Below are 15,618 nucleotides of genomic sequence, written 5' to 3'. Positions count from 1 at the left end.
CTGCCATATGGCGGCTTTTTTTACTGGGGCAAAAACAAGAGTTGAAATACATTGAATAAACTCCCTCTATATTTTTTTTTTTAAACAYGAAAATAAACACTTCTTCCCAGCCCTTTTTTTGCTTAAATTAAGCCTCCCCCTGACATTTTTCCTCAAGCTCCGGTTTTGTTTTTTATGACGCTGGCAATAAAGCAAGGGTGCAATTAGGAATAAAGCTGACATTCCCGCCAGCGATTTCTGCCTGGGAAGAAAAGCAACGGGGAAGCTTTCAGGCCCTCCCCCCCCAACCCCTGTTATTTTTTTATTTTCCGGCCCCCGTTTCTCCGCTGGCGGTGGGATTCGCGCCGTTTTCCTGCTGCGACGCTAATCCTGTGCCCTGCTTTGACCCCCATCCAAGCAGCTTGGCRAGAGCCCCCGGTTCGCTGCAACCCCTCAAATCTCTGCTCCTCTCTGCTGATGCGGCTTTTCCTACCGGGAAAGGGACGGACCAACCCCAGGATATTCAGCGAAGGAGCAATTCCCGCGCCCCGCCAGGCTCCAGGATATATTAATTACCCCCCCTGCCTCTACGGCAAATATTCCCGCGATCGAAGCGGGCAGAGCCAAGGGAACACAATAACGCCTGATTAGGCTTTTTCCGCAAAAAAAAAAACAGGGAAACAAGTGAGACATAATTAATTATCAGCCTCTCTCGGAGTTTTTGTGAGTTTGCCACAACGAAAATAACGATCCGCCGYGAGCGAGTGAACGGCTCGGAGGAGAAGGGGGAACGGCCGAGAAGGACGGCGGCGGACGGAGAGGAAGGGGTGAAAATTGCGCGGGAAAAATGCCTGTTCCCCCCCGGCAAAGGCGATGGTCACGGGAGGCAGCGAGGGCAGCCGGCCCGGCAAGCGCGACCGCCGTGATTTATTGCTGCTTACCGCACCGTCGACTGGTAGACCAGGTCTTCCCGCTTGCGGTAGTTCTCCATGTGCGAGTAGTTGGTGGAGAACATGGCATCGAAGGTGAAGATCTTCTGCTTGATGGTGCCGCCGTCCGTCACCTGCGGCGGAAAAACGCATGCCCGTGAGGCGCCTGAGCGAATATTCGGGTTTTTCCCCCTGGATCTGGGCTGCCTGCAACTCCCTGCATCCTAAATATATATATATATATTTAAAATATATTTCAGGGAGCTGGCAAAATGCACTACTTCCTTAATGCAGCCAGGTTATTCCCGAGCCGAGGGGGGGAATAAGGTGAGCGCGCCGGTTTGGGGACTTTTCTCCCCTTCGGATGCGCCTCTTGCACGTCTTCCCTCCTCCTCCTCCGGCTGGGCACAGCTCACTCTATAACGCAGTTTGCGCTGTCATTCCTAGCTCCGCTCTCCCTCCTTCTTTTACTATTTTTTTATTTTTTTTCCTCCTTTTTTATTACAYGGAGGAGGGAAAAAGAAAAGAGCTGTCAGTAAAACCGTCCCCTCAAATCTATCYGCCGCGGCTTTTCTTGCAACGCGCACGCACGCTCGCCCAGACGYGAGACGAAGAGCAGCAAAACCACGAACGGTTTGAGCCGTAAATCATCGGCCTTTAGGGGGAGAGGGGAGGTTTTCGGGGACCCGTCCCGTTTCCCCTGACTCCTGTCGCCGGTGCCGATCGCCTTTTCTCGACCTTGCAATTTGGTATAAACACGCGTTTATACCAAACGGCAGCCAGGACTCGAGGAAAATGCTCCATATATATAAAAAAGCACGGCGTGATTTATCCATTTATAAATCAGCCTGGAGGCACTTTAAGGCACCGGGGCTCGTCGCGGGGCGGGGGGGGGCACGGAAACCGCTTACCCGGTACCAGACGATCTCGCGCATCCGTCCRTCCGTCTTGAAGTTGCATTTCAGGGTCACGGTGTCGCCCACCACCACGGGCGGCAGCGGCTCGATGCTCACCGTGAGGTAGCCTGCGAAGGAGCGCAGGGAAACGGCGTCGTGAGGGGCCGGCAAAGGGCGCCGGCTCGGTTTTGGAGGGGGAAAACCCCCCGAAACACCCAAAATGCAAGACGTGCCGCCAGGGAAGAGCCCTCCCGACCCTGTTCGCCTGCCACCAAAGCGCAAGGAACGACCGTTCCGCTGCAAAAAAGCTCTCCCTGCTGCTTTGCAGCTTGGTTTTGGCCGAAAAAGCTGCTGTTTTGGACGCCTCCCTGCGGTACCCGCGACCACGTTTACGCTGCTCCTATTAAGAGAGGACCAGCAAAACCCCCGGGGATGTTTAAGGTTAGGCGCCGGTGCAGCGGGAAATAAATCTCCGTGGCGGTGTCAAAAGTTCCCACGCTCTTGCCCCGGGTGGCGGCGCTGGTGAACGCCTCTCCTTTCCCGTCTTCCCCTTCTTTCCGGATGCGCCGGGATGTCCCGGGATCTGCCCTCGGCTTGATCCCTCCCAAATGGGGGCAGCCCAGCCCCTATCGGAAACCCTCTGGGCCAGCAAGGCCAGAAAACGGGCGGCACGTCCCCTTCATTAGCCACGCTCGTGCCAGAGAGAGAAATCCCCCCCCCCCCCAAATTACTCCGGCAAGATGTTTTCCTCCTTTTCCTTTCCCCGGATAACTCTTTCCGATTAATTTGCTGCGAACCCGCAGCGGGAGCGTTGCGCAGCCAGGGTCAGGAGGCCCCACGATTTCATTTCGTTTTTATTTTCCTGCCTTTCCTCGAGCCGCCGCCGGACGCCGGATCGACAGCCTCGGAGACCCAAGATGTTATTTAGCGAACGAACCCCCCGCCGCCGCCCCRGCTGGGGCTTTTCGGGGCCGGTTTGCCGGGGCAGAGAGCCAAGCTGTGACTCTCCTCCGGGGCTCGCGTCATCTTCAGGTTTTTTACGGCTGCTTGCGTCCGCTGGTGCCGGCTGGAAAAGTGACATTGAAAAAGCACGGAGTACGTGCCGGGAGAAACGGGAGCTGGCTCAGAAAGGGAGCTGTCAAGAGACGCCCAGGGATGGGACCACGAGATGGACAAAAAGGACAATTTACCCTTCCGGGCCTCAGTTTACCCGTCAGAGAAATGGGCAGAAGGAGCCGCACGGTGCTCACAGGGCCGGGCTGGTGAGTCTGGGTAAAGCAGCGAGCTAAACCTTTGCTGACACATGTCGGGAGCCGCCGGATGAGATTGCGTCCGCTGCCTCCCGCCGTCGCAGACGAGCGGGGCAATGAAATAAAGCCGCCGGCYGAACGGCGACGAAGAGACCCTGCTTGCCCGCCGCAGCGAGGCTGCTCTGCGGGCTACGCGATGCCACTTTGCTCGATATTCCCCAGCCCCAGCCAAAAAGCGGCTCCAGCCGGCGACGTTCTCGCGCTGTGTTTTCACCCCCCCTCCAAAATGCGATTCCCGCTCGGTCCCTCCCGGCCTTTCACGGTGAGCAGCGGCTCGACGGAGCTGCCGGGCATCTGCTCCGGCGACGGGATCTCCCTCCCCGCGCCTGTCAAAACGGCTCCCGCCAGCGGGACGCTGCTAAAGAGCCACTTTAATTAAAAAAAATAAAAATAAAAACCCCGCAACTTCATCTTCAAACGCGATGCAGGAGCTTAGGCACTTCCCACGCTTGCTTCTCGCTCCCAAAGCTCCAGCTCTCGCGAGCCCTGGGTCCCTCTCTTTGATTTATTGCAGCCTTTTTTCCCCCCCTCCTTATTCTTTGATGGGAAAAGAAAACAGCAGTAACAGGTATTATGGGATTTTCGGATCATTTTCGACAGGGATAACCACCGGATTCAGGAGGAGCCCGGCCACGCGCCTTCATCTTCCTCGGGGCGGCACCTAACYGCAGCCCGGAGGCGGCTCAAGCCCCTGAGCCGGCTGCTCGCCTTCGCCTTCGCTCTTTACAAACAAGGCCCATTTCACAAGCGGAAGATGTCGCCTGGGAAGCGCAACCCTCCGATGAGATTAGGACCTATGGAAATACAGCCCGCTGATTAGATCGGAGCCCCTGGAAATGCGGCCCGCTGATGAGATTGCATCCCAGGGGGGGATGCGAATACTTTTGATAGCGAGCAGTGGGAATTCTTGCTATGTCTATTAAAAAAAAAAAGAAAAAAAAAACAGGGGGGGGAAGAGAGAGATAAATGAAATGTCCTTTTAAATCAGGAGTGACACGTTAATAGAAGCAGCACATTGTAACACGCTCGGCGCTTTCAATTACCAAGTGGCTGCGAGGGAGGAGGCAGGTTGCCCGCGAACGGGGAGCCGGGACGGCCGTGGGAAAAGGCCACGCGCCCAGCTGGCTCACGTGGGCCTGCGCTCCTGCCGCGGGAAAATGCCCTACCGCCGCGGGAAAACGCCCTCCTGCCGCGGGAAAACGCCCTCCTGCCTCCTCCCGCGCTCAATCAGGGGCTCCGCATCCAACTGCGCCAAGGGAAACCACCGGGGCTTTTCCTTACCCAGCTCCTGGGCTGGAAAAATAACCCCACCGGGGGGGTCATTATTTATTTATTTATTCTTTTTTATCGTTTCGCCCAACCTTTCCCGTTGCCCCCGGGGAGAAGGAGATGCGGGCGCCTCGGAGCAGCTCCCCAGGGGCATTTCCAGGTTTGCAATTTTTTAAGCCATACCTAAAGAAAACGTTAACCTCCTACCAATACAGATTTGTGCTGTCATTCCCTATCCCGCTTGCTAATTCCTCGGCCGGGAAGCCGGTGCCACGGTCAGCAAACTCGCACCCTCGTTGCAGAGGGACGTCCCAGAGCTGTGCCAGGCGTGGGAAAAAACCCGGGAGCGGCACCGGAGGGTGACGCCCAGTCGCAGCCACCCCTTTCCCGTGGGCTTGTGGAAAGGCTGAAGTTTATAGCGATCCCATATTGGGTTTTTTTTCCCCCCAAGCCAGAGCATCGCCCAGTGCCGATCCCTTCCGGCGCTCCCTCCGGCCGAGCCGAAAAGGAGGAGCGACGTGTCGCCGAGGACAGAGAGGACGCGGGGGCACGTGGGGACACAGCTGCCGGCTTGGTGCCCCGTCCCGCCGTCAGGTGCCGGCACGTCGCCCCTTGGCGGAGAGGGAACATGAACGCRGCGTCATTTTAATCAGCGCCTGATTAGCAGGGCTCATGCATAATTCACGCCGATTGCTCCGCCGGCTTCCGTCGCTGCCTTTTGCCGAGGGACGGGGCGTCCCCGCGCCGTCCCCGACCTCCCCCTGCGCCCGCCGGAGCCCGCGTGCTCGCCGGGCCGCTAATTCGGGGTGCAAGAGCAAGAAGCGTGGGAAAAGACCCGAGGAGCACCCAAAGGCGAGGGCAAGGGTTTACCCCCGCGGGGGAAACAGCCCCAGGCGTTGAGGACGGAAACTCATCCCCAAAAAGCAAAGGCGGCCTCCCTCCGACCCCGGGCCTCGCTGCGGCCTCGCCGAAAAGCGCTAAGTGAAGGCGCCTTGACGCGCGGCGCTTTGTAACATCTTGTTCATTAAAGATTAAACGCCAGCGGTCGCTGCCTTTCCTGCGAGCGCAGCAAAACGCTTGCTCTCCCGCGCTCGCGCTCGCCTGCTCCGGCAATGCCTTATTTATGATCTTACAGGCGCTTTGCAATTATAATGTGTTGCTGTCGCTCCCTGCTAACCAGGGAGGGCTGCAAAGGGCAAAAAAAAAAACAGGGAAAAACAACTCTGTCCCACTCCAGAGCGGCCTGATCTGCTGATTCCGGGGTTTTTCCTCCTTGCTATGCTGGCCAGCTTCTGCGCTCACCTCTCTTTATTTTTTTTGCACGGGGGAATCAGTATTTTAACCCAGGCTGAACCCCGCAAAGCCAAATTGCATGCGACAGATGGAGTCGACTTCTCATTTCCAAATGAGCCGGGTCTTTTGCATGGAAAAAATTAAGGGGTGGAGGTGGGGGAAGCTCATTCCTGTGAGAAATGAGGGCTGGCGAGGTTTGCACGGGCTCGATTTGCCTCCGGCTATCATCCATCCGAAGCCRGCTAAAACTCCCGCTTCCTCTTTGCACGGCCCCCTCCAAGCAGGTAAACCCAATATATCTACACTATATTGAAACTCTCGCTATATATAAGCTCTCCGCCGCTTGCGGGGATGAGGACGGGCCGCCCAGATGAGGTGGAAAGCCTCGCTCCCACCGCGAGGAAGAGCCCTGCTGGCAAGGAGCAAATTATATTAATCCTGTGTAAAGAGGATATTAAACAGGCCGACCGCACAATTAAGAGCCGGTAATTAAAATTCATCTTCCTTCGCACCACGGCGTAGGGAAGTACAAACATTTAATTATGTGCCTCTTACCTCCCCGATTTGCATAAACGGGAAGAAACACTTACGAGTTGCACCTCTAATTATTCCTCGCGTGGGCAGGCTGGGCTTGGAGAGCCCGAGCCAGGTGGTTTGGAGTCGGCTTGCCGAAATCTCCCCGCTTGCCRCAAAGTCCCTAAATGCTTAGGTTTTCCCAGATATAGCTGCTTTAGAGGCCATCGCGGGGAAGTTTGCTGCGGGGAGAGCTCTGYGCGGTGCACGCGCATGCAGGCACCTGGCTGACAAGCGCCTTGCAACGACGCGCCTTGCACGGATGCGCCTCGCCACGATGCACTTTGCAAGGATGCACCTTGCCATGATGCACCTCGGCATGATGCAGCTCCCTGCGACGCACCTTGCAAGGATGCACCTCACCGCGATGAGCCTTGGAAGGATGCACCTTGGAAGGTTGCACCTTGGAAGGTTGCACCCTGCAAGGATGCACCTCGGCATGATGCACCTCACCGCGACACACCTTGCAAGGACGCACCTTGCCACGACGCACCTCGCCGCGACGCTGCATCCCCATCGGACCCAGAAAGGAAGGACCGCAAGCTGGCAGATTGGTTTTGGGGAGACAAACCCGGCCCCCRAGCCCTCCTGCTCGCACTCGCAGATATGCACCCAGAGAGCAGGACGAGCACGGCGGGGTATTTTGGTACCCGGGAAATGTGCCCAGGTCGGGTCAGATGTCTTTGTGCCGCTTCGGCTTCGTTCCAAGGGAAACGGCAAACACAGCTGCTAATTTTTCATTTACGCATATAAAACATACTTCAGTCCACTTTCTGCAACTAAAGAGGGCAYAAAAGGTGCCTCAAACCGTACCCTCACCTGCCTCCATCCTGTAACTTCACATCTTCTTTGCTCGCTGCAGTTTTAATCGATGCATTGATTGAGCGTGGCCCGTTTGGCCTGCTGGCTGCTTTAAAAAAAAAAGATTTACTGCGGGAAGTGCCGCATGCAGGACACCGGTGACCCGCGGCGGGTTTTCGGCTTGGCTTTTCGGGAGCGGGGGGACATTGGTCGCCCTTCTTGATCCTTCCTCTATAGGTCACACAAGGAATTGGCCATCACGGCCACCCCGCAGGGTTGGGAAATGCAAAGGCTGCCCCTGGCGCGGGATGCAACAGCGGGATGCAACAGCTCTGTGCCTCGGTTTCCCCATCTGCCACGGGGCTGATGACACCAACCTCCGCCGCGAAGCTCCGGAAAAGGAAGAGAAAGGGGGAAAAAAAAGCAAAAAAAAGCCTGGCGCCAGGCACAAGCACTCCAAACCCCGCTATCTGCAGTCCTGACGTCCGTCTCGGCGCTCGCTGTCGTGGGGCAATAATTCGGAGCGACCCTTTTCCCCCCAATTCGCGCTCCGGCGTTAACAACCCCTTTGCTCCCTCGCTCTCGGCAATGCGGCGCCACTAATAAGATTAAAACGTATCTGCCTCTTGCAGCCCCGATTCATAACGCTGATTTACTGTTGCTTCTCGAYGGACGCGCGCGGCCGCTACCTTAATCCCCATCCGTCTCCGCGCTGTCGAGAAATAACCGCTAATTAATACCTTTCTGTCTCCCAGCCGCTTCCAGATATGACCGACTATCAATATCTGTCTGGCTCCTCGCCGCCGATCTCAAAGACTGATATTGAAAACTCCCTGCTCGCTGCTGACGCTACTTTATCTCTGCAAAATGTCCATTTTGGGGACCTTTCCCCCAAAATGCCTGGAAAGAGCATCTTTTGCACCACCCTTAGGTGCTGGCCGTCCCCCCGGGGCATCGCCGGGATCCCCCATCCGCCGTCACCCCAGGGGCACGTGGAGACCAAATCCAAGCACTCCGGGCATGGAAATGCGGCATCCGGAGAGAAATAAGCGGTCCAATATTCACTCTTTTGCACGCTTTGCTCCGCTTTCTCCGAGAGCCCGGTTGGCGTGGCCCATCCGCAAGGAACTCAGGAAGGGAAGGAAAAAAAAGAGGAAAAAAAAAAAAAAGCAAGGAAAAACCAGCCTCTGAGCCGACAAACGCGGCAGGGGAAGCCGCCGCGCCGCTTTTAATAAAAYGTAACGAAGCGTGGGATCATAAAATATTTCCTTTAATTCAGGGCTCCCGCGAGGGCGGGTAGCGGCGGCTCGGGAAGGCAGTAGGTTTTCCTAGCGGCTCGCCGGGGTGGAGGCGACCGCTGGCTTCGCAGAGACGGCCTGTTTGCAACCCGGAGTGCATATAGACATATATCTATGCACATATATATATATCTCCTAGGCAGCGTGGCGCAAGTGATTAACGTTCCCACTCTCTCTGTGTCAGACATCTCCCTGCATCTGCTTTCTCCTCGCCGTAACCATTAAACCAGCAGAAGCTAAACCTGCAAGAGCGGCGGGGAAAGGGGTCTTTCGGGGCGCTGACGCCCCGGGAACGCGACGGACCTTTGCAAGCCGGGCTTTCCCGGGCTTTGCAAAGCGCGGCCGGCGACCGCGGGGACGGCTCGCATTGCAAATTCGCCTGTTTTCCCCCGGGGCAACCGCATCTTCMTGGTACCGCCAAAGCCGGGAGACTCTCCCAAGCATCATCCCCAGCTCCCTCCATCTCTCTGCTCGCAGGGCCTGGGATCCCTGGAGCCACCGCGGCTTCCTAAAGGGAATTATGCCAGATCGTGTAATATCAAGAGCCTGGATTTGGGCTGGGAAACTCCCTGCTAAGCAAGGCTTGGCACCAAGCTCTCCGGAGGTGGAAAGCCGGGCTGTAAATCGCAGTCACTTGGCCATTAACGTGCTCCTCGGACCGTATGGAGAAGCCCTTCCCCACCAGACCAGGCAAAAGGGAAGAGGCAGCCGACATGCTCCGGACTCGGAAGGAAAAGGAAGGAAGGAGGAGGGCAGCGCGGGGTCTGCAGCCGGCACCCGGAGGCGCGATGCCCCTCAGGGGTTAAGGGAGGATGGACGGGCGCTTGGTAGGCGGCCAGGCGGTGGCCAGAGCGCCTGGCAGATGGGGAGGTTGCTCGCGATCCATGTTCCTCCTGCCAACTACAAGCTCCTAACCTCCGGGTAAGCACTTGTTAATTATTTATATTAAGTGCCCRTCTCTCGTAGACGCGGCTCGACCGCGTCCCCTCGTGAGGAGGAGGAGGCGGCAATGGCYGCTTTCGCAGCAGGACCTGCCACGCCGCATGAGTGGCGTGGGCCAGAGCAGCGCTTATCAGGGCCTGTGGTGCCCCTGGAGACCCCGGTATCAAGGTGGCCCCATGCCTTTGGCCCATGGACACCTGGTAGCAGGTTCTCCCTGATGGCTTCCCACCGAGAAGCTGGTTTCCTCCCACTCCGGCTGTTATCCTCCTTATCAGGGCCATCAGCTCCCATCCAAGCCGGTCCTTGGCTCCCTCTGTTCCTCCTGCAACCAAGGCAATTACCAGCCTAAATTGCCCCTTTCATCCTCATCCTCCTCTTCTCAACCATTGCCAGCATGAAAGGCAAACACACCATCTGCAGCCATCTCCAGCAATGGTCCTGCACCCGAACAGCTTCTGGAGACACCCAGAGTCTCTCCCAACAAGAGTTTGATCTCAACCGACACGTCCCCGCATTGGTTGGTATCATCAAACCGATGGTGACCCCACAAAATCCCATCTCGGGGCGAGCTGGGCTGGAGGCCAGAAAGCAGAAAGCACGCCCATGGGTGGTGGTCCTCAAGAGGAGCAGACCCTACTGCAGCCCCCACTTCAGCCCAGGTGCCACCCATCACCGTGCTCTTATCAGGAAAGACCAGCACCTCTCCTGCCCATCCCCACACTCTGGATCAAGGCCTAAAATCGCTTGAATCTCTTTCCAAATAAATAGGTATAAGTGAACATGCAAAGCAGGCACATTCCGCACRGCTCCTCCGGGCGACCGGCGGCGCCTCCAGGTCCCAGGCCTGGGCAGATAGGATTTATCTGCAAGCGAGGGGAGGTGGAGCGGGATGAAATAACCGTCGCTAATCCCCTTCCCCCTCCCCGCCGAAGTATATTATTGAACGCATTATATAAACTGTAAATTATACAGAGGTTGGTTTAGAACAGAAACTAAATCCCTGTCTCCCTGGTCTGTTTTCAAGCACTGGTGGTCCTCAGAGACGCCTTCTCTTTCAGCCGAGAAGGTTTGCTTTTGCAGATGGAGATTTGCTCATCTGCATAGGCAAAATGTGTGGTCTGCGGGCCTGGGCCGGCTTGGCAATGCCACGGGCTGGTGGCCTCTGCCGGCACAGTCCCTTCCCTTGGGGCAGCGATGGGAGAGACCTTGCCCATGCCCAGGGGCTCGGGAGGGTCCCACCAACCCAGGCGCAACGTCTAGCTGTGCGAAAACCCTCCTGTGAGATCTCGGACAAGTTCTGTGGGTGCAGATCCCAAAACTGTCTTCTTTCTTGCTTTTTTATGCCAGGGAGGGGTTCAAGTTGCTGGGAGTAGGTGCTCCCCTCCCCATGCTCCTGTCCCCAACCCGGGGAGACACCTTGTCCTTCTCAAGTGGGCCAGCAACCAGGAGAGGGGCTGTCTCCTCCACCAGCACCAGCTGGAGGTAACTCAACATCGGCCACCACCTTAGCCCCTCGCACCCTTGCGCATCACGGCTCCAGACCTTGGTGCCGTTGTGTCCCAATGGGATAAGGACATGATGTCTCCCAACGGGAGATGCGTTTTTTTTATGGCAGGTTACTCAGACCTCCTTGGGGTCAAGGACTACGCCCCTACAGAGCTGTAGGAAAAGAAAAAAACCCAACGCAGAGTCTACAGCTTGCATCTCTGGTCTCTGGTGACCTCCAGATGCTCCTTCATAAGAGGCTGCGCTTGACCCCACTGGTCCTTTCCGGCGTTCCTGGGYAACTGGTTAGAAACCTTCCCGCTGGGACGCGGCTCTTCCCAAAAAGCAGCAGCTCATCAAACAGAGAAACGCAACGGGAACCTGACGCTGTGGCCCGTATAAACATACGGCTGGCGATGACGCTAATCCGGCGGAGGGAAACGCCGCGGCAGGTTGTCAGCCCCGCGCTTCTGCTGTGAGAACGCCTGCCCGGGGCGCTCGTGCCGCGAACCCCGTCCCGAAGCCCGGCACCGAAAACAAGCCTGTGATTGACGGTTTATTTTAGGAAGGAGAAGGCGGGGGGAAAGCGGGAAGGAGACACTGTGAGCTCCAGTCATTAGTTAAAAACGGCCCCGTCAGTGCTCCGAGCGAGCAAACAAAAGGGCAAAGAGAGCAGCTTGGCGAGGGAACAAAAGGCGGCCGGCTCAGCTGCATCCTCCCGGCCCCGCTCCTGCTCTTCGCCGGGCTGATTTGCAGCCCGGGCGAGGCGAAAAGGACCCGCGGGGTTTCTCCCAGCAGCGTTTCGGCTCTGCCCCATCAACCCGGAGCTGGTAAAACCGGCTCTTATCCCGACAGCGCCGGGAGCTTTTCCCTCGACGCACATCTTAAAGCGCTTCGCAAAAGGAGCGGGGGGGCCAGAGTGTTTTCAGCTGAGGATTTTCTGGCGGAAAACGCCATTTCTGCCACTACAACGGAAAAAGGATGGTGGGACACGAGAAGCCCTGAAATCTCCCCCCCAAAAAAGCTACGGGCAAAGCCTAAAGGATGTTTTTGCAGGCTGCTGCAAGGAGCCTCCTGGGTGAAACGCCGGGTCGTGAGCATTTCCACCGCTTTCCACCAAAACGCCCCCAACGCCGACCCGGGGGACTGCTCTCTCGTCCCTTATCGCACTGCACAGCGAAGTCACCAAAGTCCCGTAAAACGGGTCCCCGTTAACCCCTTCACTGCCAGCACAGCTGAGCGCACCGAGAAACCGGCCTGGCATGGAGAGTTATGCTTAAAAATATCAAAAGCAAATTTTGGGGAAGAAGGTGGCCCAGGCAGGGCACTCGGGCCCCAAAAAAACTCCAACTCAGGGAAAAGGAGGTTTCTTGCTCACGTCCCATCGATCCAAAGAGCCTTGCACGGAAGGGGAGGGTCGTAACAGCAGAGTAATAATTTGCCTTGAACATGTGCTGCTCCCTATAAAAGCGACGTACGGATGCAGGAACTGAATTGCCTGCTCCCTTTATGGCCTGGATGCAACGCGAGGGGAAACCTCGCCTCGGAGGTGCCGTAGGAGCTGCGGAGCACGGAGGAGGAGAAGGACACGAGGTCCAGACCCGGAGCAGGGCGCAGCAGGCAACGAGCCGCGATTTAACGAAGCCCCGAGCGCCTCCGTGCCCCAGAGACGCTCGTTAGCTTGGAAAGGCGCGAGACGGGGCGAGGACGCTTGTCTGCTAAAAAGCTTCGCGCCCGAGCTATAAACTGCTACCAAATGCAGCTGGTGGGAAGAGAAGCGGGAAGAAAAACCGGCCTAATTGGGGGAAGGGCAATTAGCGCCGTCAGGAGGGTTTTAGGTGCCTTTTGGGCAAGTCGGAGGTCTGGCATCCCGCGGATTCGGATAGAAAAGCCCGGGAGGTGCAGAAGGCCAGGAGAGCAGACGCTGAGCTGATCGGCACGGCGGACACACAAACGGAAAGGGCGGCAGGATCGGCTGCGGCGCGCCACGCCGTGCCCCCCGCTCGCAGGTAGACACGGTGGCGTGGGTCCTCCTTCCTCCCCCTCCTCCTCCCTCCCAGCTGGCGAAGAGGATGCCGCTCCGTGCCGGCAAGGACGAGCCCACCTGGGAGGTTTCGAGCAAGCGGCGAAAATCCTGCCAAGGAAAAGCCTCGGGGGATCCTTCCGAGTGACGGGAAAAGACACGGGAGGGAGAGGGAGGAGGGAGAGACGCAGCTCCCCACTAAAACTATAACCGTGTCTGCAAAGGAAACCGGAGCCGATGGGAGATTGCGCGCGTCGCTGGTAGGAAGAGTGTCCCAGCGGACAGGCGATCCTGACAGCTCTGCAAAACGTTGCCTGGCCCCGGCGATGCCCCAGGGCGCTGGCAGTCGAGCATCAACCCCGCTCGGTCCCCTGGAGCCAGCGTGCTGCCGTCCGGATCGAGAGCGGCAGCCTGGTTTGGAAAACCTGAGCACCCTGCCCTCGGCGCCGGGAAAAAAACCCTCTGCGTTTCCCACGGGGTGCCAAGCCAGTGGCCAAGGCTGTTCCCGTGGGGACACAAGGACTCAGCATCCCGCTCTTCCAGGAGACACAGCGGAAATATCAAGCAAGTTCACATAGGGCGCCGCGCGGCGGATATTACCCTAGGGCGCTTTAAACAAGTGGCTACGCCTGGATTTTCCCGCTGTTTCCAATCACAGTTAGGTGTCACAAGGGCGAGCACGCGAGACGAGGCAGAGCGCTCAGACGCGGGCTACACAGATATCACGCGGGGATCAAAACCTGACGTATTTCGCCCTCCTTTCGCGTTTGCAAAACAAAGCTCTGGTTTTACGCGGCCGTAAAACGAATCGGAAAGTGCCCGAGGAACGTCTTATGGGAACGTATTGCAGACCGTGTGCCAGCTAATAACCCAGACTAATAAACCCAGACTCCCCATCTGCACATGGGGCCGCCTGGCTTTCCAAAAAGCGGCCCCGGGGCCGCTGCTTCACCGCGAGATGCTGCCCAACCTAACGCCCTCCTTTCCAGGCTCGACTGCCCGGCTCCTTAACCCGCTTAGCTCAGCCCAACTGCTGCACGTTAGCGGCTGACCCGGTGGCTCGGGCTTCACGCTCCGCTTCCCTCCGGCCTCTTCCCAGGCGTTGGACGGGGTCTGGCACGACCGCATCCTGCCTGATCTCTTGCCCGGGCGAGCATCCCCCCTCGCCCAGGCGGATCTCGGTCCGTGCAGCCAGAGATGCCGTCGGCCGAGGAAAAGCCATCTGCCCTCCGCAGCTGGCTGCGTTTCGGGAGCAGCTCTGCGCTGCTCTCCCTTGGTGGCGATGATCTAACCGGCTCGGGCAGATTTCGGCACCGCGGATCGGGCCGAATATGTCCTTTTCCACCCGAGGAGGGGATGCTTCGTACAAATCCAGGCTCTTGCTTTCACATCTTCCCTCCAGACCCTACCGGCTTGGGATGTGCAGAAGGCCGGGATCCCCTCCGTGCATCATTTTACAACGCAAAGCCCCGGCGCTGGGGAAAACCAGCGCAGAGGAGCAACCTCCCAGAAGCGCTCGCGGCGATAAAACCAGGCGGAATGGCGGAAACCGCTGTGAGAATTGGTGACAGCAAGCTCACCCGGGGGGGAAAAGGCCGGCGAACCTTGAAAATGATCCGCCCGCGACCTTAAAAACATGGCGCAACGGAGGGAAAAAGCATAACAGCGGTGGCTGCGGTCGGCGACTGGGCCCGCAGCATCGGCGCGATCGGGTTTTGCGGCTCCCAAGACGCAGCCCAGCGCGGTTCAGCTTTGCCAAAGCCGCGCGTTGCAAAAAAAACCCTGCCCATGCAAAAACCGGCGTGGAGAGGCTGCCAAAAAGGGGACCCCCCGGGTCGCCCTCGCGTCCCTCTCGCCCTCGTTTCGCCGACGGAAAGAAGCAAAGGGGAGAAAACCGAGCTGCCTCGCAGCTGTCATGGAATCGGCTCCTTTGTGTCGCTCCGGCCCCGGGAAACCCGGTGGCCGCCTGCCACAGGCGTTTTCCCCACGCCGGGAAGGGAAAAGAGAAGAAAACCTCTCTCCCCCCCCCCCCAGGCTTGGATACAGAAGGCAGATTTGGCCACGAGCAGATCAGCATCGCTGTAGCGCGACGACGGCTCCGGCAGAGCCCCGTCTAACGCCAAAGGAATAAAAGGCAGAGGGGGGGCTCGGTCGCTTCGCGGCTGCCCGCGCAGGGGGACGTCAGCCCCCGTGCGAAAGCGGGGGCGCGAGACAGACGTGCGACCCCGGGGCCACGAGCGGGGAGCGCCACCCCAAAACCGCGCCCCGGCATCTTCCCAGAGCCCTTCCTGCAGGGAAAGGGGGGATCCAGCAGCCTCCTCTGCTCCGCGATGCCGGGTGAGGAAAGCGGAGGCTGCAGCGGCCCCCCATGCCGGGGAGCGTCCAAGCCCCCGGCCCCGCGCAGGGCACGGCTCTGCCTCGAAAACGCAGATGGACAAAAGTTTCCTGCCCGATAAATTTTTACCACCTTGAAGCCCCTGGTTTTGGGGGGGGGAAGCCGGAGCCCCCCCTTGGGACTCCCGAAACAGAGCTGCTTCCCGGCAGGGAAAAGGGATGCAGGTGCCCAAGCGGATCCCAGCTGGGGAATCGGGGCGAGGGACGAGCAGCCCCCTTTCTTTTCCCCCTGGCACCAGGACCGGATTTGGGGGTCCGAAAGGGGAACCCCGTTATCGGCTCCGGAGTGGGGGCCTTATTAATGGCTCCGGAGCAGGGACCCTATTAACGGCTCCAAAAGTGGGTGCCCTGCTAACGGGTCCGGAGCGGGTGCCCTATTGACGGGTGCAAAATGGGTGCCCTATTAATGGCTCTGGAGCGGTGCCC

At 58.2% G+C, this 15,618-nt stretch overlaps 1 protein-coding gene across 1 annotated transcript in view; it reads right to left on the bottom strand.

The window, feature by feature from the left end:
- The window catches only part of IGSF21 (immunoglobin superfamily member 21), a 12,707-nt gene extending 5,629 nt beyond the window's left edge, over positions 1 to 7,078 (bottom strand). Inside the window, exons 1-3 of the mRNA XM_026082412.1 lie at positions 7,069 to 7,078; positions 1,820 to 1,932; positions 921 to 1,042 (exon numbers count right to left, since the gene is read on the bottom strand). Coding sequence (XP_025938197.1) covers positions 921 to 1,042; positions 1,820 to 1,932; positions 7,069 to 7,078 — 245 coding nt within the window. The remainder of the gene's footprint in view (positions 1 to 920; positions 1,043 to 1,819; positions 1,933 to 7,068) is intronic.
- Between the last annotated feature and the right edge of the window lie 8,540 nt (positions 7,079 to 15,618).

This window comes from Apteryx rowi, unplaced genomic scaffold (genome assembly GCF_003343035.1).
Source record: "Apteryx rowi isolate R43461 unplaced genomic scaffold, aptRow1 scaffold_577, whole genome shotgun sequence".
Taxonomy (NCBI): Eukaryota; Metazoa; Chordata; class Aves; order Apterygiformes; family Apterygidae; genus Apteryx; species Apteryx rowi.
The sequence above is the reverse complement of the archived record's forward strand: the minus strand, read 5'-3'. Positions and strand labels throughout refer to the sequence as shown.